At 45.6% G+C, this 23,509-nt stretch overlaps 1 protein-coding gene across 6 annotated transcripts; it reads right to left on the reverse strand.

Annotated features, from left to right (window-relative positions):
• Positions 1–6,954: 6,954 nt before the first annotated feature.
• LOC127295422 (NAC domain-containing protein 75) lies at positions 6,955–12,192 on the reverse strand. 6 transcript variants are annotated; one of them, XM_051325394.2, is made up of 7 exons: positions 11,984–12,192; positions 11,011–11,144; positions 10,731–10,908; positions 9,379–9,890; positions 8,455–8,703; positions 8,137–8,244; positions 6,955–7,258 (listed from the first exon to the last, which is right to left on the reverse strand). In XM_051325394.2, exons 2-7 carry the CDS (start codon positions 11,092–11,094, stop codon positions 7,178–7,180), a joined length of 1,212 nt encoding a protein of 403 aa, XP_051181354.1. In that variant the 5' UTR covers positions 11,095–11,144; positions 11,984–12,192; the 3' UTR covers positions 6,955–7,177. The 6 variants fall into 6 exon arrangements, with proteins under 6 accessions (XP_051181354.1, XP_051181346.1, XP_051181339.1 ...); XM_051325386.2 differs by having other exon boundaries at positions 10,731–10,911; XM_051325379.2 differs by having other exon boundaries at positions 11,011–11,126; positions 11,984–12,109.
• Positions 12,193–23,509: the final 11,317 nt, after the last annotated feature.

Genomic DNA, 23,509 nt, shown 5'->3' on the forward strand with positions numbered 1-23,509 from the left:
TCAGAATTTTTTGAGTTTTTGTAATAATTGTAAACCATATTACGGGTGAATTAGTTCACCCAATCGACTCATTTTTTTCCGGGAAATCGATTCAGTGAGGCATCTGCATATGCTCGTGCATACAAGCAGGCCGATGCATAGCCACAGTGGCCGGAGATGGGCAACTGCAAAGGGAAGAGCGGGAGCAGCCTTGACCGTGTGGGGATGGGCAGCAGCGTCCGGCGATATGGGCGGGGAAGTCGCACGGGACGGCGGCGGGGAAATCGCAGGGGACAGCGGCGCCTCAAGCAACTTCCAACGCCGGCGACGAGCGCGACCTTCACGGGCTGGACAACGACAGGATGCGGGCGACGGGCGCGAGCTGGAAGACGGCGGGATTCGGGTGGGGACGGGGACGGGGGCGGGCGCTGGCGGCGGGCCGAGGAGCTAGGCTGCGGGGCTCCAGCGGCCCTCTCTCCGGCGGCGACGGCGGGTCGCGGCGGACGGGGCGGAGGCCGGGCGACGAAGCGGCGGGGCCGGGGGCCGGCGGCGGGAAGCGGACGTTGGCGACGAAGCGGTGGGGCCGGGAGAGCTGGCGGCGGGGCGGCGAACGGGGCGGACGCTGGCGTCGAGAAGGGCGGCGAGAGGAGAGAAGAGCTCGAGGAGGCGGGGTATCGGGCTGGGGGCTGTGTGGCCGTTCGGTGGTACTTCTTTTGTAATTAATCGTTCGGGCCGTTCGGAAGCCCGGGAAGCAGGCAAAAGCACCTCCGGGGCTGCTTCCGCGCGCGCAGTGCAATTTCCCAAAGCGCTTTTAGAATCGGTTTTGGTGAAGTTAGCTGTTTGTTTGGGCTTCCGTTTTTGGGGGTCTAAAAGCAGCAAAAGCAGAAGCAGAAGCCCAAACAAACGGAGCCTATGTTGATTTGCAGTCACAGTATGGTTTGTTTTCGATGGTTGGTTCTTGTATCAATCCTCGGTGATGCGTGAGTTGTAAACAATACTTTTTTGAATCTTATTTTAATAAATGGCCGCGTGCATCGTCATGATGCAAAAACTGGGGTATATCCCCATTTCAAAAAAAAAAACTAAAAATGCCTAGATCCTTTTGCAAATTGTATCCAAGTAGCTTTGGTTTTGTAGTTCGTGAGTGCTTTATGCAGTTGCATTGGAAACTGTATCCAAGGTGTGTATGATGATCTTATAACGAAGATTACGTATGACTCGAGAAAGAAAAAATGACACAACAATATTTCATAAATCGGTTTGGTCGCGTCATTGGAGCGCAGCAAACTCCTATGTTGGGATCGACATAGGATGGTTGTTTCTAGAGTAGATCTTGCAGGTAAGACTTTTATTGGTGAGAAGAACTACTCCCCTAACCTCCTGGGCCGCTCGCGCGAGGGCGGCTCCGGAGGCGACTCTCTTCCTCCTCAGCGGCAGATCGAGATCCCGCCCGCTGGCCGCTGCCGCCGCCTGCTCTCGGGCCGTTCGTGCGCGAGGGCTGCTGCCTGGCAGTGGCGGCCACGCCTAGCTGTCGAAGACGGCGGGCGGGGATGACGCGGCCCGTAGATTCCCCTTCACGCAGGGGTCCTTCTTGGTGGCGCAGGTGGAGTCATGGCGGCGGGGCGGTGGAGCTCGCCTTGTGCGGCGCTCGCCGGTGCGCGGAAGCGAGGAGCGGAGGAGGCAGAGGCGGCGTTCGCGATGGTGGGCTGGCGATCCACGGAGGCGCCTGCCCCGATCCATCCGTGCGTGGGCCGATCTGGGGCCATCCCTAGGGCTCGATCTGGGCCGGTAGGGCTTGGACTGCTCCTTCCGTTCGCCGGAAGCCTACCGGCAGCGAGGGGGCTGCTAGTCCGGCCGCATAAAGGTGGTTGTCCTATGGTTCCAATTCGCGCGAAGATGTTGCTCTCCGATGGTTGCGTGTCTTCAATGATCTGGCTGGACTCTCGTATTCCGGAAGGCTCCGTCGGCGAACTCCAAATGGACGACATGCCTGGAGATTGCTGGATCGGGTGGAATTCGGTAGTGCGCACCCGTGTTTTTCTATGGCCATTTGGTTTCATAGAGAGCGCTTCGAAGCTCTGCTAGCCGTTAATATCATGGAGCACGTTTTCGTTTCATGTTGATGGCGGAGAATGACATGAAAGTCGAGATCTGGGGGCTAGCTATGGTGGTTCGAGTCTGGGTGGTGATGAGGAGTTGGCTTGGTGATTCGTGACTTGAAGCAACGGTACACAAGAGAAGTTCAAAGTCTTACCTCTTAGGGTGAAAACCCAAGGCCTGACCTTAATTGGTTGTCCCTGGCAATGTCCTTGTTAAAGGCATTGTTTTGAGCGTGATGATTTTCTTCAGGGTGAAAAATCTAAGATCTATGATCGGGCGACGATGGTGCTTGTGCACTGTTTCCTTCTTGGAGGCGTCGCTTTTGGAGAAGCTGAACTTCTGGTGTTGTTAGTGTCGTTGTTTCAAGGAATATATTGTTGTAGCGGGACTTTTCTTTTTTGTAATTATTCTTTTTTTTGGGTTGTGTGCATGCGTAGTGCCGCTAGGGCAATGCGTTTTTGCAGAGGCTGGGTGTAATTGGTATCTCCGCGATATTAATATATACTCTTTATCGAAAAAAAGACTTTTATTGGTTGTGTCTGCAGTGTCTTTGTTGAAGGCATTGTTTTGAGAGTGGGACTTTCTTTAAGGTGAAAACCTAGGATCTTTCATCGGACAAGGATGGCGCTTGTGCATTGTCTTCTTCTTGGAGGCATCGCATTAGGAGAACTTGAACTTGAAGTGTTGTCCTGGTGGTGTTTGTGCTGCTGCTACAAGGACTGCAACAGTCTTTTCTGTTTTACGTTCGTCTTCTTTTTTGACTACGTGTATCCGTACCGCTATTAGGGTATTGTATTGTTGCAGAGATTGTATGTAATCGATATCTTCGCGATATTAATATATTCTCTTTATTAAAAATTTGTGACCCTTAAATGCACAAGACTTCTCTAATGTCATATTAGAAATGTTTCTTAGATTGCATTTGCACTTCTTTGTATTGAGTTAGACGTGAACGATCTTCCACCCCTTGTGGGGATTATATTAGTTAGGGGTATTTGATAGAAGATCAAACCTACTGTTTAAAAGTGCATGGAGTTCTCATGTGTGGTTTTAGTAATTAATGATAATACATATGTAATAATGTTAACATTGTCTTATACTTGGGAGGTGTTCCATAGGCAATGCTTGAAGACCATACATCGGTATCAATGTTGGAAAAAAAAGTGAGGAAGTTGGTGTTCTTATATTGAACTCAAAGGAAGAAAGCCCATGCTTATTTATTTAAGCTATGAAGTAACAAGATCTTGAGAAAGATGATTACAGTAGAAGAATTTATTGTGTGTCTCGAGAGATTGTGATATATAGATAACGAAGAAGATCAAGTGATGACAATGGTGATGTTCAAGGTTTGATCCAGAGAATGGTAATGCTAGAGTTCATCCCTATAACGGGCATGTCTTGAAGAAGATTGAGTGAGAATTTAGGTTTACCTTCAAGACATCATCATAATGAAGAATGAATAAATTATATAATGGATTGATTAAGACAAAGTGTGAAGTTTTAATTCAAGTTGACCAGCACTCAAACGCAGATGACGTACCGAGTGAGATCAAGTGATCTCATGGTATGGTAAGCATTTTCAATTTGTGCTTTCCAAGCTAACATGTGATTTACTACTTCTTCCTCAAACAAGTGTAATTTTAGAGCATTTCGGGCACTCCCACCCCCACCCCCACCCCCATGCGTATTATTCCATGCATTCTTCACAACTACTCTGTCCAGCCGTTCACCGATTATGCCCCTCTTCCACAAAAATAGTTCACCAATAAATCCAAGATCAATCAGCTCACAATCATTTAGAAGATCTTTGAATGCTTGCATGTAGCCTTGCAGTCTAGGGTTACCACCCTCTTTTTCATGAGTGAATAAAATCTCGTTAAAGTCCCCAGTAATTGCCCATGGCAAGTTATGTTGATCATTTAGCTCTCTAATTCTGTCCCAAATTAAGTGCTTGTTCTCCCATCTAGGCTCTCCATAAATACTAGTTAATCTCCAAACCTTATCTGGGATTTCGATGATACGAACATCAATGTTCTTAGGCGCCGAAAAAATCTGTTGCATAGAAATCTCTCTTCTCCATAGTATTAGAACACCACCACTTTGACTGTTACTAGGATTAACAATTTTTAAGTCCATCTTCAACCTTCTCTTAAGAAAATTAACCGGATAGCTGTCCAATTGTGTTTCCGAAAAAAAACAACACATCGGGGTTGCATCGCATTTTGATGTCCAAAAGCACTCGAACTTCCGAATAATTCCCCAAACCCCGATAGTTCTTCCCTAGTATCCTCATTTATCCGAGCAGCGCCCCTCCATGGAGCCCGCCAAATCAGAGTTAACACTAGGACCTTCTTCCTCAGTAGTCTTCTTCCTCTTGGGATCTCTCACTTGGTTAGGACTTGGTGGAGCAAGAGGTTCAAGAGAATTAACAATTTCCCCCACCATACCCATTGTATTAGTTCCAGCTAAAGCACCTTTCGCTGCAGCATCACCCATTGGACCAGTTAGGGATGCATGGTTTCGGGCATCCGCTGCTCTTTTTCTATTCAATCCATGATCTTCTTCCGACATAACATATTTTTCCTCATCCTCATTACGTTCCTCGTAAAAGGAACCATAGTTATTTGTAAATCCTCCACTACCACTTCCAAAACCCCTACGATTCCAGCCTCTTCCAGCAAATCGAATAGCCCATAATGTTTTGAGGTCCTTAAAAACCAGAGACGAGGATGGATGTATGCCATCTCCATGTTCTATGTATAAATGTCATATCATCCCGCAGAAAGCACACATAGATACATGATTTTTCAATGGTTTTAATACATCAAGCCAAACTCGAATTCTGAAACAAAAATACCAGAGAAATCCCCTGAGACAGGTTCCGAAGCCACAACCACTCCAAGATTAGCTTCTAAAGCTCCGATCATTGGCTTAAATCCATCAGGGAGATCATGGATTTGAATCCATATTTTGCATCTGTTTAGTGGAATCTCTAACGGTTTTGTAAATCCATCATACGGCGCTAGAATCACCAGGTGCCCTCTAAATACCCAAGGTCTGCCTTCCATTACCTTGTCCCAATCTCCTAGACACGATAATTGCATTGTATACATGTTGTTAACCAGAGATCTGATATTAACTTTCTGAGCGAGGTCCCAGGCTGATCGCATGTTCTTGTAGAACCAGAAATCACTATATTCTCTAGTTGTATGCACCCGGGCGATCGCCAGCCAACGAGTCGATTCAGCCGGCGGAGCGGGCTCCTCCTCAAAGATTACATCATCTAGATCTTCTTCCCTCAACCCCAGATTCTTCATCATCTCCTCAAGATCATCTTTCCTAGAACCCGCTGCCTGGATGCACCTGATGACACCTTCGTTGGATACGTTGCCATGGTGAACCATGACAACCTAACCCTAAACCCTCTTTCAAACCGGCACACGAGAGCCGAGGCCGGGAAGCGATACGAAGATCGCCCCTGGATCAGCCCGAGTTCGAGGTACAGTGGCGAGGTGGAGGGATCTGGAAGAAAAATTCTACATCGGCCGTCGCTGCGAGAGAAACCTAACCCTGACAAGAGTTCACCATTGAGTCCTACTCGTAGGTGGTCGGAAATTCTAGCTACTAGTTCATGGAGACTCAAGGGAGAGGAGGTCACTGCCACAGTGCATGAGTATAAGAGGACCAAGATCACGTAAGATAACCAGGTTCTACACAAGTCATGCATCAAGGCACACAATAGCGAGAAGCCGTTTGTGATCTAAAGCAGCTTGCTTAGTTTGATCCACAATAGTCGTCCGGTCGGGCCCAAACTTGTTGTATTTCATTTGAGTTATAATCCAACACAAGTAAGAGTAGGGCCATTACATGTCTCGAGGGTGCCCAACGGCCAAAAAAACACGTAAACATATCATAACCTTGTGATACACGAACAAAATGTTATACGGCATCGGGCGCTCACTATAGGGATTTTAATTCAACAGATCGGATCTACTTCATCGATTTCGATTCCATACGAAAAAATGGGTACTCAGGCTACGGTGATCATAGAATTTATGACTCCTACTAGATCTACGATGAAGGAAGGGAGCCTCCAAAGAAAACGAGCAGCCCCACATTGTGCCCCGTTGGATTTGTGCCACAATGAAATGAGTGAGACCGCACATCCTAAAGCTATGCCCCACTGGCATGATCCCGAAGCTCAAGCCGAAGGTCCAAGACATAAGCCCACCCTAGGGCAGGTTGTTGTTACATGATGTCTCAATCATGGCACCGGCTCAACCGGTAAGCTGGGAGCGAAGATACTATAAGCTTGGGAGGGGGACAAGGGAGAAATGGGGAGCCCCTTGTTATCGTTGTCCGCTATCAGATGGCCTACTCCAGCGGCGGCGAGGGGATTGAGAGATGATGGTCATGTTTCTAGGTTGCTACGAGTCGGTAACCTTCAATATCGGTGGAGAGCGACTTAGGGCGCTAGCATTTCGCAATACTCTTATGGCATTTTGATACCGATATCGCCTTTTAGTACTTTGATTGATGACTGGCTGATGAAGGAAACAACTTTTTCCACCAAAAATAAGCCTGCAAATGTGTTACACTTCAACACTATGTTAGTTTTTCACCTGTTGAATATGCTAGATTTTAGGCAAAGTTTCATTAAACTAGGTCAAATCATACAATTTAATATTTTATATATTATATGTGGGAGGCAGTCCTCCATGGCCTCTGTACACTGTTTTGGGTACAATACGCACAAATGATTCTAATATATATAAAAAAAAGCAAAGACAATTGAAGCAACCTTCTATAGGAGTACTATTTTGTACAAATGAGAAAAATATAGTATGCATCTAAAATTTGTGCTAAACCAGTGCGTTGAAATAATTGCATCATCGCCTAATTTAACTTAGATCATCTCTCCCCCGAGGGATCTTGATCGTATGTTCTACCCCTAACTTACTTACAGTACTTGTCAGTTCTGCAGAATGCAGTAACCTAGTTTTGCATGAAATGTTGTACTTAGGAGTCAGTTACTTCGTTAGAATCAGATAATTTCTTAAAGAAAATGATATCATCACCAGCCAGTTTATCTTCTATGCTACCCATGTCGATCTTGATTGTCAGGAGGCCAGTATTGGTATGGCCATTGTGTCTCTTCAGGCGGAGTAGTTGAAGATCCCTGCGCCACATGGTAGAAGCAATGCAAAAATATGAGCATCTAGGAAGTGCCAGGATGTCTTGAGGATTCAAAGACATGAATTTAGTGGCAATTGGATATGACCATAATCATAAGGCTCTCCAAATATTGCAACTTCAAACAACATACATTTATAGTACTAATTAGTACCTACCGGCAAATGCTAGTTCCAAATCAATATATGATTGCTTATGCAAAAATGAATGACATGACTAGGCTTGAGTTGATAAAAAAATTCAGCGCGGTTTCAAATGAAAAGCAAGAGTTGTCCCGTTTAATCTTTTCAAACTGGAAAGTGCCAACACTAGCATACAAATTAGGGAAAAAAGGCTATTTATGATCAACTGGAAATGTTCAGAGAAGCAAAAAAAAAGGTACAGTATCATATGTAGAATGTTGGGTTAATAACTACTCCCTTGGCGCAAACTTGATGAGAGTAACATATACAAAAAAAATCTCACTTTTTCGCCAAGAGGAAATGAAGGAACAACTACCAATTGTCTATAAAGGAATTAATCAGGGAAGCAAGCAACACGTGGCTATGAGAACTAACAAAGTAATAAAGTATGGCCATGCTTTTAAATGCGAAGTTGCTCTTTTGTTTTTTACATATCCAATTGAATTCCATAGGGAGGTAAAATTTTATTATCTCTTCCTCCCTGTCCACATTCTGATATTGTGGGCATGCCTATATGGTGTTAGAATAATCTACACACAATGTCCTAAGGAGTGAAGATCTTATATTTCAGTGAATAAGGCTTGCTCAATGTTCATTTGATGTTACAAACAATCAAGAATGAGGCACTCCAATTTTCAGAAGACCCTTGAGCAGCCTCGAAGATATATAGAAGAAAGCTTACTTCTGCTGTACTTGCTGATTTACAGGCCATTATCAGTCCTTCTAAGCCAGCAGGCTTATGATAAAATTTGTGCTGCTGTTTCTCTTGCCCCTCCTTTTCATTGTTCATCTTGAAATGGAATGACAGAATTACATTATGAAGTGAAAGAGAGGGCAATGGAGTAAATGAAAATCAGAAAGAAATCTGATCATTAGAACATTTCATTTAGAGTATAGAAGAGTGGTATTGCTACATACTACATCCTTTACATGAGTCAAGTACTGCATGTAATGTTTTCAGCAAAGGGGGGCAAAATAAACTAAGGACTAGAAAAATCACCTGAATTTTTTGTTTTTGATGTACCATTGCAGGAGAGCGTAGCTGGCTGTTGAGGACGACTGTGGTATGTTGAACTGCAGGTGATGCTACGGTTGATAACAGGTTCGCCAGCTTACCAGTAAGAGGGCACGTGGCAGGTACAGGCACCGCTTGCAAATTATGGCTGACAATATGGCTTTGTGATGGAAGATGGTGGTGATCTTGCTGTTCTCCTTCTTGATTGACTATCACTTGATGGTCTGCACCAACCTGCATGTGTGTCATGCATGTAAAAGTCGATTAATGAGTCGTTTAAGGCTATTATGTGTCGTTCAAAACATTTTCATGGGAAATGAGTTGGGAGCCATGGCATTCAATAATTGTTGAATTGGACAGTAAACCTCCTGGTACACTCTTTGTTTTCATGGTGGGTGGACGCAACATTTTGCTCCCAAGGTTGCTTGTGTTCTGGGTAAAACTGATGTTAAGCTGGAACTAACGGGGTCCATAACTCCATATACATGTGATGTTTGTTGTTCTTTAGCTTTTTAGGTATTTCTTTATTCATACAAGGGTGCTAATCATACAAACTATGCCAAAAGGCTAGTAGCAAGCATACTACTGCGGTTGATTATTAAATGAAAATATTTTGGTTTAATGGAATAGGGATGGTATACACAAATCCTGAGTTACTCAGTAATTTACGACATATCTATAACGAATTCTCAGAAGTTGAGAACTGAGCTCTAGCTCAGTGGCAAGGCATGCGAGTGCGCAGCCAGCCCACCCGGGTTCGAATCCCCATGCGCGGTAATTTCGCAGCAGGGGCGAATAAACCGGGAAAGTCTCATCCTACCTAACAACGTATAGCCAAGGGAGGGATCATTCCCCCGTTGGTCAACGTTTTTAGAAGTGAGTATAGCGCAAGCTAGCTTGCTAAATTACCTCATCATCCAGCATCGGCGGTTGTCCCTGCATCTGGACGGCAGCCGCAGCGGCCAACGCATAGGCAGTGAGTCCATTCTGCATTGACCCAGATGGCATCTCTACCTCCTTGTTGCTGTCCCTTGCACGCTCATCCTGTGCCACCACCGTGGTAGCAGCGACGCTTTGCCGCGGCTGAGTCTGATAGAAGACCTTCGACACTATCAGCTGCCCCTCTTTCTCGTCCTCCAAGTCGCCAAGGTGGTACTGGTGCATCACCCAGTTGGTCTTCTCGGGCTTCCGGGGCTTGCCGAAGTTGATGTACAGGACTAGGATCTTTTTGCACCCCTTCTGTCGTCCGTCCACCATCAGCGGCCGCGTCTTGCCAGTCTTGTGCCACCGTGTCTCGGCGCCATTTCTGCTGTTGGCTAGGTCACGCTCTGCCTGGATCTTTCTTCTCTTCCTTGTGCCGGTGGTATAGGCCTTGGATGGTCTGTGGAAGAAGTGTTTGCTCTGCCCATTTCTTGTTACACCTGGTGAATCAAGTAAAAAGAGGTTGGATGATCCCAAACTACAAGAGAATAAAGTAGTAGCTTGATTTAATCATACTGCAAACATGCTTGACTTTTTTTCTTTTATACTGCATGGCAAGCTCTAGCTACATGAGTACATGTGTTTGGCTGTCTCATTTGTGGAATTTTTGGTATACCAGAAATATTTCATAGAATTGTATTTCTTTCTGTTTCTCACAGACGGCACATTATTTCAGTATGAAAGTCCACATGTAAACATACGTTTTTTTTAAAAAAAAACGGGTGTAAACATAAGTTTAGTACTAGTTTGTGTAGAATCTTTTGCTAAAAATGGCACACCCGAAATATGTAAAAGGAATAGGGGTGCAGGTACACCCCAGGTTAGGAAAACACGTCTCAATTCTATGCCCCAATTAATTAACCTTTTGAGTGAGAGAGAGAAAGAGAGAAAAGAGTGAACGCAAGTTGGAAACTTCCGAAGCATCTCTTCATCATGAGGAATGGAGATAAAGGGTGGTTAGGCACAACCTTACATAAACAATGAATACCTGTGCACAACCCAATCAACGTGGAGAACACCTAGGAAAGCATGGCAGATGCAATACATCAAGATCATGGACAATATCGGAATATGACATATTCTTGTTTTTCTTCAAAACAAAACATATGCCATATTCAAGATTCCAATAACTATAATAACTATCCATGGTAGAACCAGAACACAGAACCAACAAACAGAAGAAACCGAGTTAGACTTAAATCTCAGTAGTAGGCTAGTAACCAGTACTGATGGACGCATGTACTTGTGCAGAGCGGCAGGATGCATATATGGTTACTCACCTGGGAGTTTCTCCGGATGGGTGTAGCAAATGCCATCTTCTCCCTGTAAGGTGGGTATGAAGTCATCTATGAGAGGGTGAGCCCTGGAGCCTCCATCCATCACCTTGGACTCCAGGTGCTCGATCAGCTCCTGGTCCGTTGGATCGAACTTGACGCCGGCAGGAAGCCCGGCCATGTCCTTCTTGTGACAGCAACCACAGGACATAAACCCAAAAATGAACATCACTAGAGAGATCTAATTTTGTCTTCGCGCCCAAGAGAAATGTTGTAATATATGTACCGGTGTGCATTCCAGCTCATGGCCACAGCCGGGGCAGCGTAGGGAAGCGGAGATCCGGTGCTCCTGGAGCTTGTCGTCGACCATGGAGTACCCTGGTTGGCCCCTGTTCGTGCTTGCTATTTGCAGATCATGTGCTAAATGATATCAGTAACACGTTTATCACAATTCAATAAAACATGAGATGTTTAAGAATCAAGAGTATCAAAAAGTGATCAGGCTAGAGAGTTATTTGTCATTACAGGAGTTGGGGATCGATTCTTCAACCCGAGTTAGCACTCAGGCGACTCACAACTCATCAAGAAAGAGTAAGATGCATGTCAGCTGTCACCGGGCCCAGAACCTAAACAATGGAGTGCAAAGAAATGTACAACGCACGCATGCATGGGCTCATCTAATCCGGTTCACTGGCCACCTTAACTTCGAGTGTGGACAGAGCCTAGTTATTATTATTATTTATTTAATTACATTACACAGAGAAAAAAAATCTTTCAGATTACCCAATTCATAGTTTTCTGACAGATTTAGTTACTGTAAATTAATTAGAGTTTGTGACTAGCCAGTACAACTCAAAATTCAGCAGGAGGAAGCAGAAATACTCATGGTAATTTTTTTAAATAAAACCAGGATGCAGTAAATTAATATAGCTGCTCCTTGCTAGTAGGCATTCGGGAGCAAATCGATACTCCCACTTCTCCAGTATGGGCTTCTAGAAAAAGTTCTGCAGAAATTTCACAGGGAAACGTTTTGGGAAAATTGAAATTAAGAAAAAGTCCAAACAGGCCATCGACGAGCCACTGACTAGCAGCACTAGGAAGGATCCAAGGCTATTTCTTCGTCGTGGTTAACAGGCTCGCAGGAAGTAATTGTGGGCAGGACAGGCAGCATATCAGATCTGCCGCGGACTGATCTTCGCAACAACGGCAAAGGGAACGGGAAGTACGAAAGAAGGATGGGGCGTGAAGCGGGTTCTCACATGGTGGGTGGACGGTCGGTCGATTCTCCTCGAAGTGGCCCGCCGCTCTGGGATGCGCCGCCGGTGGATCGATGCGGGGGGCGGTGAGGAGGACTGCGTTGCTTGCTGGTACGGCGAAGAAGAGGAAGGAGAGATGATGGGTGCCGGTGCGTGGGCGTGGCACTGCTCTTCCTTGCAATGCAAGGCAGCGCAGGCAGGCAGGAGAATCTGGTGGGGCCCAGTGCCAGCGGAAGGATGAGGGTGGGAAGCATCAGCACGGTGTTGTCAGTTGTCACGTGTACGTAGCTTGGCTTCCCCTGCAAGGCTGAAAGCGCCAGACGCGATTCTCACCTCTAGACAAAGCCGGGCGAAATATTTGACTTTGTTATTTTGAAATTCGCGTTGCCAATTAATCATCCACATGACCACATACAACTTTGTACTATATCACTTCATTACTTCGTTTACCGTTTTCTGAATTGCCAACACTCCTTTTCATGATAAAGAATCTAATTTTAAGAGAAAACTTTATATCAGATACTCTCCCTCTGTTCCAGAACATAAGGCGTTTTTGGCAATTTCCGACAAACCCCAAAACCAGCGACTGACATGTTTGCCCCTACGGAAACATCGATCAATTTATAAACATGAAATGAAAACGTGGAAACTAATGTATGCATTCAGCATATCGGTGCTAACCCACATCGCTGGCCCACCAACACCCCACCACGCCAATCATCCTTACCTCCATCAATCAGGTGTACTCCATAGATGTTTTCTATGTATAAATGCTCAAAAACTCATAGAATGCCATACCTAGTGTCGGGCTCTAGCTTGGTTAATCATTGAACCGTAGCACACAATGAAGTAATGAACATTTTTCATGGGCAAATGGCATTCGACGAGTAGTCTTCGGGTTTTCCCATACTCTTGTGACGCTAGATCCGTCACCAGTACCGGAACAAGCTTTCACTAACATTTAAGTTTTTTTTTAATATAACATTCAAGTTTTTGAATAGCCCCATGCCCACATGAGCCACTACCACAAGGGACGAGAATATCTCATATAGTTTTTGAATATACATGCAACGTGAATAGGGATACACCCCTTAAAAGGCAGGACGTCGAACCGCTCCATTATAACCAACCATGGAAGCATAATATCGAAGACCATGATGACAAGACAAAATAGGAGAAAACAATACACCACTAGCTCCCAGACATTAGTCGTAAAGGCTACGCGCATGAGGATGGAGCCAAGAGATCATTACTTCATATGACACCGCCCCCACCATTGGTACACCGTCACCAAGGACACAAGAAGGTGTACCAATGACACAAGAAACTAACACGAAAAGACAAAGACAACATGCCATGTAACGATTCAGCTCCATCGTAGCAACTAGAAGGCCCACAGAGATTAGAAGAAAAAGCACACATGGAGATGAAATATGCTTGTGGCAAGTGTTGGCAGCTAGGTTTGCTCTCTGGTCACTCAACTCTATCTCACCAAAGCACGTTCTTCTCACAATCTTCTTCCACCCTCTCTTCGTACCCACCAGCGTGGCAAACTCTCAGAAGTTTGTTCGAGGCAGAGGAACCATCGATAGGCATGCATGGCACCACTCTTATTTTGCCATTTTATATTTACTATGAAACAGACTACATTCGCTATGTTTGAGTGAGATTCGTCTGTCTTTTTTGGCTGTTGGAAGCGGAAGGATAGGAGATACTCGTATGAAGAATACAAACGGCTCAAAAATGGATCTTGTAGTACAGGAGAGGGCAAGGAGAGGCGATGGGATTGTAGAGGACTTTTCGGTTAATTTGACAATGCTAGAAGGTCTAGTTTGTAAAATGTACTAGCAGTCCACATTGTATGCTCAGATCTGATACCTTTATTTTTCATCCAAAGGTCCACATAGCCTAGGTGCAGCTGGTGCATAGATGCTTCTTGTTCATGGGATACGTTCTCATGGGCGACCCAACTTATTCAATCACTTCCATTTTATTTCTATTTCAACAAAAAAAAAAGCAATGGCAGCATCTGGTTTCTTTTGCTCACTTGAAAGAAAAATCAATGCATAATTTGAATCCATTTTACTACTCCCTCCGATTCATAATATGAATGTACGTAGAACTAAAATATATCTAGATACATCCATATTAGAGTCAACTAATATGAACCGGAGGGAGTACTTGTATTGCCAAGAACGAACCAATGATGAATGAGCGAGCAAACTTTGTTGCTAAAACTTGTTCATACCCCTCTGATCATAATAAGTTTCGGGGATTTAGTACAAAGTTGCTAACTTCCTACAGTTATTATGGGTCAAAGGAGTATTGAGCATACAATGCCAAACCGTGATTTCATATATAGATTTAACCATGAAGTCAGACTAAACAAATTTCATAAATGAGATCTTAACATAAAGGTAATTTCAAATGGTGAAAACGTTGTATGAATATCATGAACCACAACAACAACCACAACAACCAAGTCTTTCAGTCTCAAACAAGTTGGAGTAGGCTAGAGTTGAAACCCATAAGATCTCGAAGTCAGGTCATAGTTCCGGAACGTGGATAGCTAACTTCCACGCACCCCTGTCCATGGCAAAATCTTTGTCGATATTCCAAACCTTCAGGTCTCTCTTAACGGACTTCTTCCATGTCAAGTTTGGTCTACCACGACCTCTCTTAACATTCTCAGCACGCTTTATCCGTCCGCTATGCACTGGCGCTTCCGGAGGCCTCCGTTGGATATGTCCAAACCATCTGAGATGATGTTGGACCAGCTTCTCTTCAATCGGTGCTACCCCAACTCTCTCCCGTATATCGTCATTCCGTACCCGATCCTTTCTTGTGTGGCCACATCTCCATCTCAACATGCGCATCTCTACTACACTTAACTGTTGGATATGTCGTCTCTTCGTTGGCCAACACTCCGCGCCATACAACATCGCAGGTCGGATAGCTGTCCTATAAAACCTGCCTTTTCGCTTTTGTGGCACTCTCTTGTCACAGAGTACGCCAGAAGCTTGGCGCCAGTTCATCCAACTAGCCTTGATTCAGTGGCCCACATCATCATCGATATCGCCATCCTTCTTCAACATGGACCCCAAATATCGAAAAGTGTCTCTCTCCGGTACCACCTGCCCATCAAGGCTAACCTCTCCCTCCTCGTGCCTAGTAGAACTGAAACTTGAAAGTATAGAGATGGTAAACCTAGAGGGGGGGTGAATAGGTTTCTACAAATTTTAATTCTTTCTTTGCAATATTAGGCTTTGCGGAATATAAAGATGAGCCTAATGCAAACTAGGTGAAGCAACCTATATGAAGATACAACTATCTCGAGCACGAAGGCTCTCTCGAGCGATTTAAATCACAAGTAAGGAGTTCGGTTAGAGATAACCGATAGCACGCGGAGACGAGGATGTATTCCCGTGTTCCCTTGCTTTGCAACAAGGTACGTCACGTTTGGAGGGGTGGAGGTCCCACGAAGGATTCCCCACGCCACGAAGGCTCACCCTATTCTCCGGAGCCTATCCCACGAAGGAATAGCTCACTCACTTGTGGTAGACTTTGAGGTAGCCTCCAAACCTTCACAATCTTGCCCGGAGCAAATCCACAGCCCGGATGCTTCCGGACTCCTCTTGCCCACCTAGGGTTTCCAAGGAACCCTAGGAAGCAAGCTTCTCGATGAATACGAGGGGGAATGAGATTTGGCTTGGTAGAACAGTAGATCGGGTCCTCCTCTAGTGATTCCCCGGAGGGATTTGAGTTTGGGTGGAGGAGGAGGGAGATCGGAGGCTTTTGGTGTTTCTAACAATGGAGTAAGAGAGAGAGAGCTCAAGAACAGCTTGTAGTATGTTGCCTAACCCTTCCAAGGTAGAAGAAGGGGTATTTATAGTGTTCTTCAAAATCTGGCCGTTGCCACTTGCCACCTCAGCATTTTTCCTCGACAAACCCGGTTGACCGGGCCACAGACCGGACAGCCCGGTCCAGAGGCCGGTCAGACCGGATCAGTGACCGGAGCTTCTTTGCGTCGTCCTGGCGCTTCTCCGGTTGGTGGCCGGTTGTCGCTCGGTTGCCGCCCGGTCGACCGGACGGAGCGCCGGACCCGCCGGTCGGGAGCCCGGTTGACCGGGCGCAAACCGGATCTGCTGGCTCCTCCTTTGGAGCCCGGTTGTCGCCCGGTTGACCGGCCAGCACGCCGGACTGGCCGGTTGCTGGCCCGGTTGGACCGGGCTGGTGACCGGATTTCTCCTGTAACCCCTTTTTGATTGTTGTTGAAATGGGGGGTCTCCTTTAGCCTTCTTGTTCCTTTGATACACCATTTACGCCTCATTGCCTAATACCTGAGATTATCCTTATAAACATATTAGGCCAAATACTTTAGCACGGTGTCATCGTTACCAAAATAATGGATAAGGGTGAAATACCCTTACAATCTCCCCCTTTTTGGTATACGATGACAAACCAAGCTAGAGTCACAAATAGATATTATGATAAGCTCTAAACCTTGATTCCATATAAGATATTACGAAAGCTCCCCCATAATGTGTGCACTTGGAGAATTTGCGTTTGAATGCAAAGTGCACCATTTGTGAAACATGAGAAGCTCCCCCAATATCTTTAGGAAACAAGCATGGTATGGAGATGTGCATATCAAGATATATAAGCATAGCACACATAATCATCCTAACATAGAGTAGCACACATAATAGTCGTCCATATACATCCATACACGAATTATTGGAAATAGCAAATGGTTCTTGAAAAACTCAAAGTAAACAAGCACAAGCCATATAAAATCCAAATAAAGCAACTCCCATGGCTTGTGGCAATCAAAGAACCCCGTGATCCTAGACTCTACTCTCTTCTCCCCCTTTGGCATCGGAACACCAAAAAGGCGAAGAAAAGAGGAGAGATGCTATCGCACCCATCAGTAGTGACCAAACCCAAGCGAGGAGGAGCTCTCGCGTGCATCATCATCACCCGCATCATCATCACCCGCATTATCATCACCCGCATTATCATCAGCATCATCAGCAGTAGGAGTGGGAGCACGAGCAGTCCTAGTAGGAAGAGCACCATGAGCGTACACGGAGAAGTCGAAATTCTGGAGCATCTCATCGGTAAGAAGAGGCATCTCCCACTGAGGTGCTACCACAGGCTCCATCTTAGGTCCAGGAGGAGGAACAGGGTGGTTCCTTGAGGCCATGAATTCATTCTGGCGCCTCCGTGTCTCCTGGGTGATAGAAAGGGTCTGATGTGCAACATCATTGTTGTTCTTGCACATTTGGAACATGCATGTGAAGAATCGAGCGGCCCCATGCTGGGAGCGCCGAGAGTGACTGGAGCTAGCATCATGATCATGGTGTGCCTTGGAACGGCGCTCAGTGGGGGGCATCATGGAGGGAACGTCTGAACGAGTGGCCTCCTGAATGGGGAACCTGAATGGTTCCATGATGACTTTTTCACCAATAACATTCCGAGGAGCGGGAACAATGTAGTTGATGAGCCGCTGAACATACTGGGCGTAGTTGGGAGTCATGCGGTCCATAATTGCTCTCTTCAGTTCACAGTAGATAAGATCACAACCATCAATCTTCCTGACCCTGTCAGGATGACAATAATACATCAAGTTGAGGTGATAGTTCCGGACTTCACTGTGGTCGCCAGACTTGCTGATGAGGTTCTCACGGAACAGCTTGGCAAGTACTAGATATGAGTAGTACATCCCAGAGATAGTGGGAGGTCCAGGCGAAGGGTTCGCAGGATAGCAGAAAGAGATGTCACCCCTAGTAAGCCTGGACCGTGAATGAATCCTATACCCTGGATTACTGTCATCACCACAACCCATAGCTGCACGGAACTGAGAGTAGGAGCATGAGTACTTCGTCTTGCCGGTCATCCAGGTGAGGGTGCGGTCTTCATCATCATGGAAGAAGACAGTGCAGTGAAACTGACGGACAAGGAGGGGACAAAAGGTAGGATCATCTTGGGTATCATCAGGCTTGAGGCACACAAGGTCATACAATCCCATATTCCTCAAGGTTTGAACCACAAAACGATACTTTGTGGCATCATGCAAGGCAAGTTCGTCAGGATTGATGGCCTTGGGTGATACAATATTACCATGCTTCATATACTCATGAGAATCATAGAAACCCTCCAGAGGGCTGCTTGTGTGTTGGTCCAGAATGCCTTGTCCGCACGAGTGTAAGTTGGCTTCTCAAAGCGATACGGATTCACTGTCCTCCATTCCTGCCACTCAAGACGGTTTGCAGCCCCAACATTGATGGTTGGCACTACCTCATCATCCACTTGGGCAACATGCTTATCCTTGTGCTTGGTAGCAACAGACTTGGTTCTACCCCGGGCTGAGCTGCCAATGTCAGTGCCTTGATGAGCTTGAGGTGGTGCGCGACTACTAGAACGGCGGGGAGGGTCAACAGTCCTTCCTCGCTTGGCAACATTGCCACGGTTGTTCTCACCACTCCAACTATCTGTGAATGAGAAAAATAGAGCATGGATAGTAGTGGGGTAAGTGTACATGTCATCAGTAAGAGAGAAACCAAAAGAGCATAGCATATATCCAAGTGTAGTGATGAAATTGTGCGAAAACTGGGCAACCCGGCGCACAGGCCGGTCAAACCGGGCAGAAGACCGGACAGGCCGGTTTGCGCCCGGTCGACCGGGCCATGCACCGGGCCGGCCGGTTGAGCGGCCGGTCGACTGGGCGGGTGACCGGGTCTGTCGAGTTGTGATGTTGTGCCCAGATTTTCTACCACAAAACCATGCAAAAGCTCATAAACTTGAATATAGACTATAGCAATGTAGTGGAGAAGTGCATTGTGATGTGAGACACTCTAAAGGCATGAGGACTTTACAAACCCTAACCCTAACCCTAAGTTTTCTCAACTTTCCTCAACATGTGGCAATGGGAGAGGGAAAGCAAGAAGGAGAGGGAATAGAAGGGAGATTTACCCGATGACATTGTCCTTGGTGCCCAAGTGAGCAAGAAGAACACGTGAAGAGGGCTTGAGGGCCAAATCCCCAAGATCTCCCAAACGAACTCGAGAAGGACCAAATCCTTCGGTGAAGAAGCTTGAGAGACCCCGATCTACGGTGGGGTGAAGTTTGGGGAGGAACTAGCGGTGGGAAGGACCTAGGCTGTGGTGGAGATGGTCAGGGCGCCGGCCATGGAGGTTGGAGGTTGGGGAACAATGGGGAAGATGACCCCAAGGGGTATCCCTTCCCCAATATATAGTAGGCGCGCGACCGGTCAGGAGTCCGGTCAGACCGGGCTGGTGACCGGCTGACCCGGCCTGCACTCGGTTGCCGCCGTCCAACCGGACCATCCGGTCAGGGACCCGGTCCAACCGGGCCAGGAACCGGCCAGCCCAGAATTGTCTAATTTTGCCTCGTTTTTGCCCCTATGCTTTGTGTAAATGTGTGTGAGTGCTCAAATGATGACATGTACATATAGATAGATAGATGATGATGAGATGAGCATAGACAAGGGGTTGGAAACACAAAGTTCTCTAGGCATACCCATTGGAGAGAAAATCCAAACAAGATGTGAATAGCAACAATGGGCATGATTCGAAGTGTATATCAAGAATCATAAGTCATTTTGGAAATGATGCTCGCAATAAGATCATTGGGCCTTATATAGTCAAATCAATTTGTAATGAAGGCTCAATGAGGGGCGGGGAATTACTCCCCCTATGTGAAAGCACAAATGTCATGTGACCGCGAAGAGACATGCTTGGGTCCATATAATGACATTGGGTCTATTTATGTTGCACACATAGGTATGCATCATACCAAGACATGGTAAGATGACTATCCCCATATGTGCTATGCCTCTAAGCTAGATAGCAAGATAAATGCAAGAATATAGTGCAAGAAGTTAATCAATCCAAGTTTTTAGGATCAAGAATACCAAGTTCTCCTCTCAAGTTAACAAAGCGGGCTTCATCCAAAGGCTTAGTGAAAATATCCGCCAATTGGTAGGTTGTTCCCACATGAGTGAGATCAATATCCTTATTGGCAACATGATCACGTAGGAAGTGATGGCGAATGTCAATATGTTTGGTGCGACAATGTTGAACCGGGTTATTGGCGATCTTTATTGCACTTTCATTGTCACAAAGAAGAGGCACCGTACCAAGAGACACACCATAGTCTTTCAAGGTTTGCTTCATCCATAACAATTGAGTGCAACAAGATGCCGCGGATATGTATTCGGCTTCGGCGGTGGATAGGGCGGTGGAGTTTTGTTTCTTGGATGACCAACTCACCAATGACCGGCCAATAAATTGGCAAGCCCCGGAGGTAGACTTCCGATCAACCTTATCACCGGCCCAATCGGAATCCGAATAGCCAATGAGTTCAAAGGTTGACCCCTTTGGATACCATAGCCCGAGAGTAGGAGTGAGAACAAGGTATCTTAGTATCCGTTTGACCGCCACTAAATGGCTCTCCTTGGGAGCGGATTGAAAACGAGCACACATCCCTACACTTAGCATGATATCCGGCCTAGAGGCACAAAGGTAGAGCAAGGATCCTATCATGGAGCGGTATACCTTTATGTCCACATCCTTCTCACCGTCACATGAACCAAGTTGCCCCTTTACGGGCATGGGTGTCTTCATTGGACTCGCATTGGTCATGTTGAATTTCTTGAGCATGTCCTTCACATACTTTTCTTGAGAGATGAAGGTGCCTTTTGCAAGTTGCCTCACTTGGAAGCCTAGAAAGAACTTCAACTCTCCCATCATGGACATCTCAAATTTCCTAGTCATCAATAGCTCAAAAGCTTTGTTATGATTGGGGTTAGTTCCACCAAAGATAATATCATCAACATATATTTGACATATAAAGAGGCCACCCCCTTTAACCCGCTTGGTGAAAAGGGTGGAATCGACCGTACCCATGCAAAACCCATCATGTAGTAAGAAATCCCTAAGGAACTCATACCAAGCACGTGGAGCTTGCTTGAGACCGTAGAGTGCCTTATGGAGTAAATACATGTGGTTGGGTCGGCATGGGTCTTCGAAACCCGGGGGTTGAGCCACATATGCGGTTTCTTTTAGGGGACCATTCAAAAATGCACTTTTCACATCCATTTGATATAATTTGAAATTGTGGAAAGATGCAAATGCAAGCAAAAGATGAATAGCTTCAAGACGGGCTACCGGCGCAAAGGTATCCTCAAAATCCATACCTTCTATTTGGACAAACCCTTGCGCCACTAACCTTGCTTTGTTTCGTATAACAATGTCATTCTCATCTTGCTTGTTCTTAAATACCCATTTGGTCCCAATGACATTGATGCGATGATCCTTGGGTCTCTCAACTAGAGACCATACTTCATTACGAGTGAAACACTCCAATTCTTCTTGCATGGCAATTACCCAATCCGGATCGACCAAGGCTTCATGTACCTTAAGTGGTTCAAAACTAGACACAAAAGCATGATGTTGACAATAGGTGATAAGTAATGCATGGTGTCTACGAGTTACCACTCCTCTTGAGATGCTACCAAGGACTTGATCCACTTTCATGTCACTTGCCCTTGTAGCGGCCTTGATCTTTCGAACGGTTCCTTCATGATCAATGAATTCATCTCTTGCTAGTACTTGATCATGAGGGACCACTTGAGCTTGATCATGAGTTGAGGATGTTTCTTGATCGTCATCATGATCTTGCTCCATGGAATGAGGATCTTCTTCTTGTTCTTCAGATTGAGACTCATCTTGAGTAGAGGATGGTTCTTGAGTTGCACTAGATGGTTCAGCTTGAGTTGAGCTAGGCTCCACTTGTGGCGTGCTTGAAACATCTACTCCATCATCTTGATCATCATTATGAACCTCCATGGGCCGGATGTGTCCAATGCCCATATGCTTGATGGCACTAGATGGATCATCATCATTACCTGCAACACATGGAACAACTTGCTCCACTTGGGAGCCATTATCCTCCAAGAACACCACGTCACAAGATACTTCAATAGTCCCGGAGGACCGGTTGTAGTATCTATAGGCGTGAGAGTTCTCCGCATATCCAACAAATATACCCTCTATGGTTCTAGTTTCAAATTTACCGAGCTTTCCTTTGTTGTTCTTAACAAGGCATTTGCATCCAAAGACACGAATATACATGACATTAGGCTTGTTACCGGTAAGGAGCTCGTATGGGGTTTTGTTGTGGAGGGGACGGAGGAAGAGCCGGTTGGAGTAGTGGACGGCCGTAGAGATGGCTTCTCCCCAAAAGTTGTGGGGTGAGTTGAATTCACTCAACATGGTTCTTGCCATCTCAATGATAGTCCGGTTCTTCCTTTCAACAACACCGTTTTGTTGAGGGGTGTATGGCGCCGAAAACTCATGCTTGATGCCCTCATCATCAACAAACTCTTGCATAGTGTAGTTCTTGAACTCGGTGCCATTGTCGGTCCTAATTGCCTTGATCTCGGATTCATACATACGTTGAGCTTTCTTGGCGAAGGTGATGAACTCTCTATGGGTCTCGTCCTTAGACTTAAGGAGAAAGACCCAAGAGTATCTTGAGTAATCATCAACAATGACGAGTCCATACTTGCTCCCACCAAGAGTATCATAATGTGATGGCCCAAAGAGGTCCAAATGAAGGAGCTCCAAAGGCCTAGATGTGGTAACAATACTCTTGATGGGATGCTTCTTCTTGAGTTGCTTTCCGGCTACACATGCACTGCAAACACGATCTTTCTCAAAAGAAACGCCGGTTAGTCCCACAATATGCTCACCCTTTAGGAGTTGTTTAAGATTCCTCATGTTAACATGACCAAGGCGGCGATGCCACAACCAACCTTCGTCATGCTTGGCCGCCATTAGACATGTGGAGAAGGAGGGGCTCTCTTTCGAGAGGTCAACCACGTAAAGGTTGTTCTCCACATATCCAACAAGGACCAATTTGAGATTGTCACTCCTAAAGACTTGCACATAATACTTAGTGAAATATGAATTGTAACCGGCATCGGCAAGATGATATATAGAAAGTAAGTTATAGCCAAGGTGTTCAACAAGCATAACCGTCTCAAGGCACAAGTCCTTAGAGATTGCTACCTTGCCATACCCAAGTACCTTTCCCTTTTGTAATAACCCAGAACATAGGAACAACGAAGGGTAGATTTAGAAATGGGATGTGCATTTCATCGCTAAACGGGGGAAATTTTCGCGCCTTATTGCAACTAAACCTAAGAGGGATCGAGGTTCTCTCTCATTTTGCACTTAGGGTTAGGCAATGTGAGTTAGGGAAATTTCGACATGATCTCTTTTGTATCTTGATTGATTTGGGGAATTGATTTCATTTGACAAGTGTTAATACATTTAACAATAAACATTGAACAATATAAATGGAATTCATAATTCAAACAACTTATGAATTCAAACAACTTTGAATTTCAAAGTGAATCATAAATACAATGTTTATTCCAGAATATAAATGTTACATAAATCAAAAGCTCATAAACAAAAACTTGGGCTTTATTGATATCAC

This window comes from Lolium perenne, chromosome 1 (genome assembly GCF_019359855.2).
Source record: "Lolium perenne isolate Kyuss_39 chromosome 1, Kyuss_2.0, whole genome shotgun sequence".
In the NCBI taxonomy this organism is placed as follows: Eukaryota; Viridiplantae; Streptophyta; class Magnoliopsida; order Poales; family Poaceae; genus Lolium; species Lolium perenne.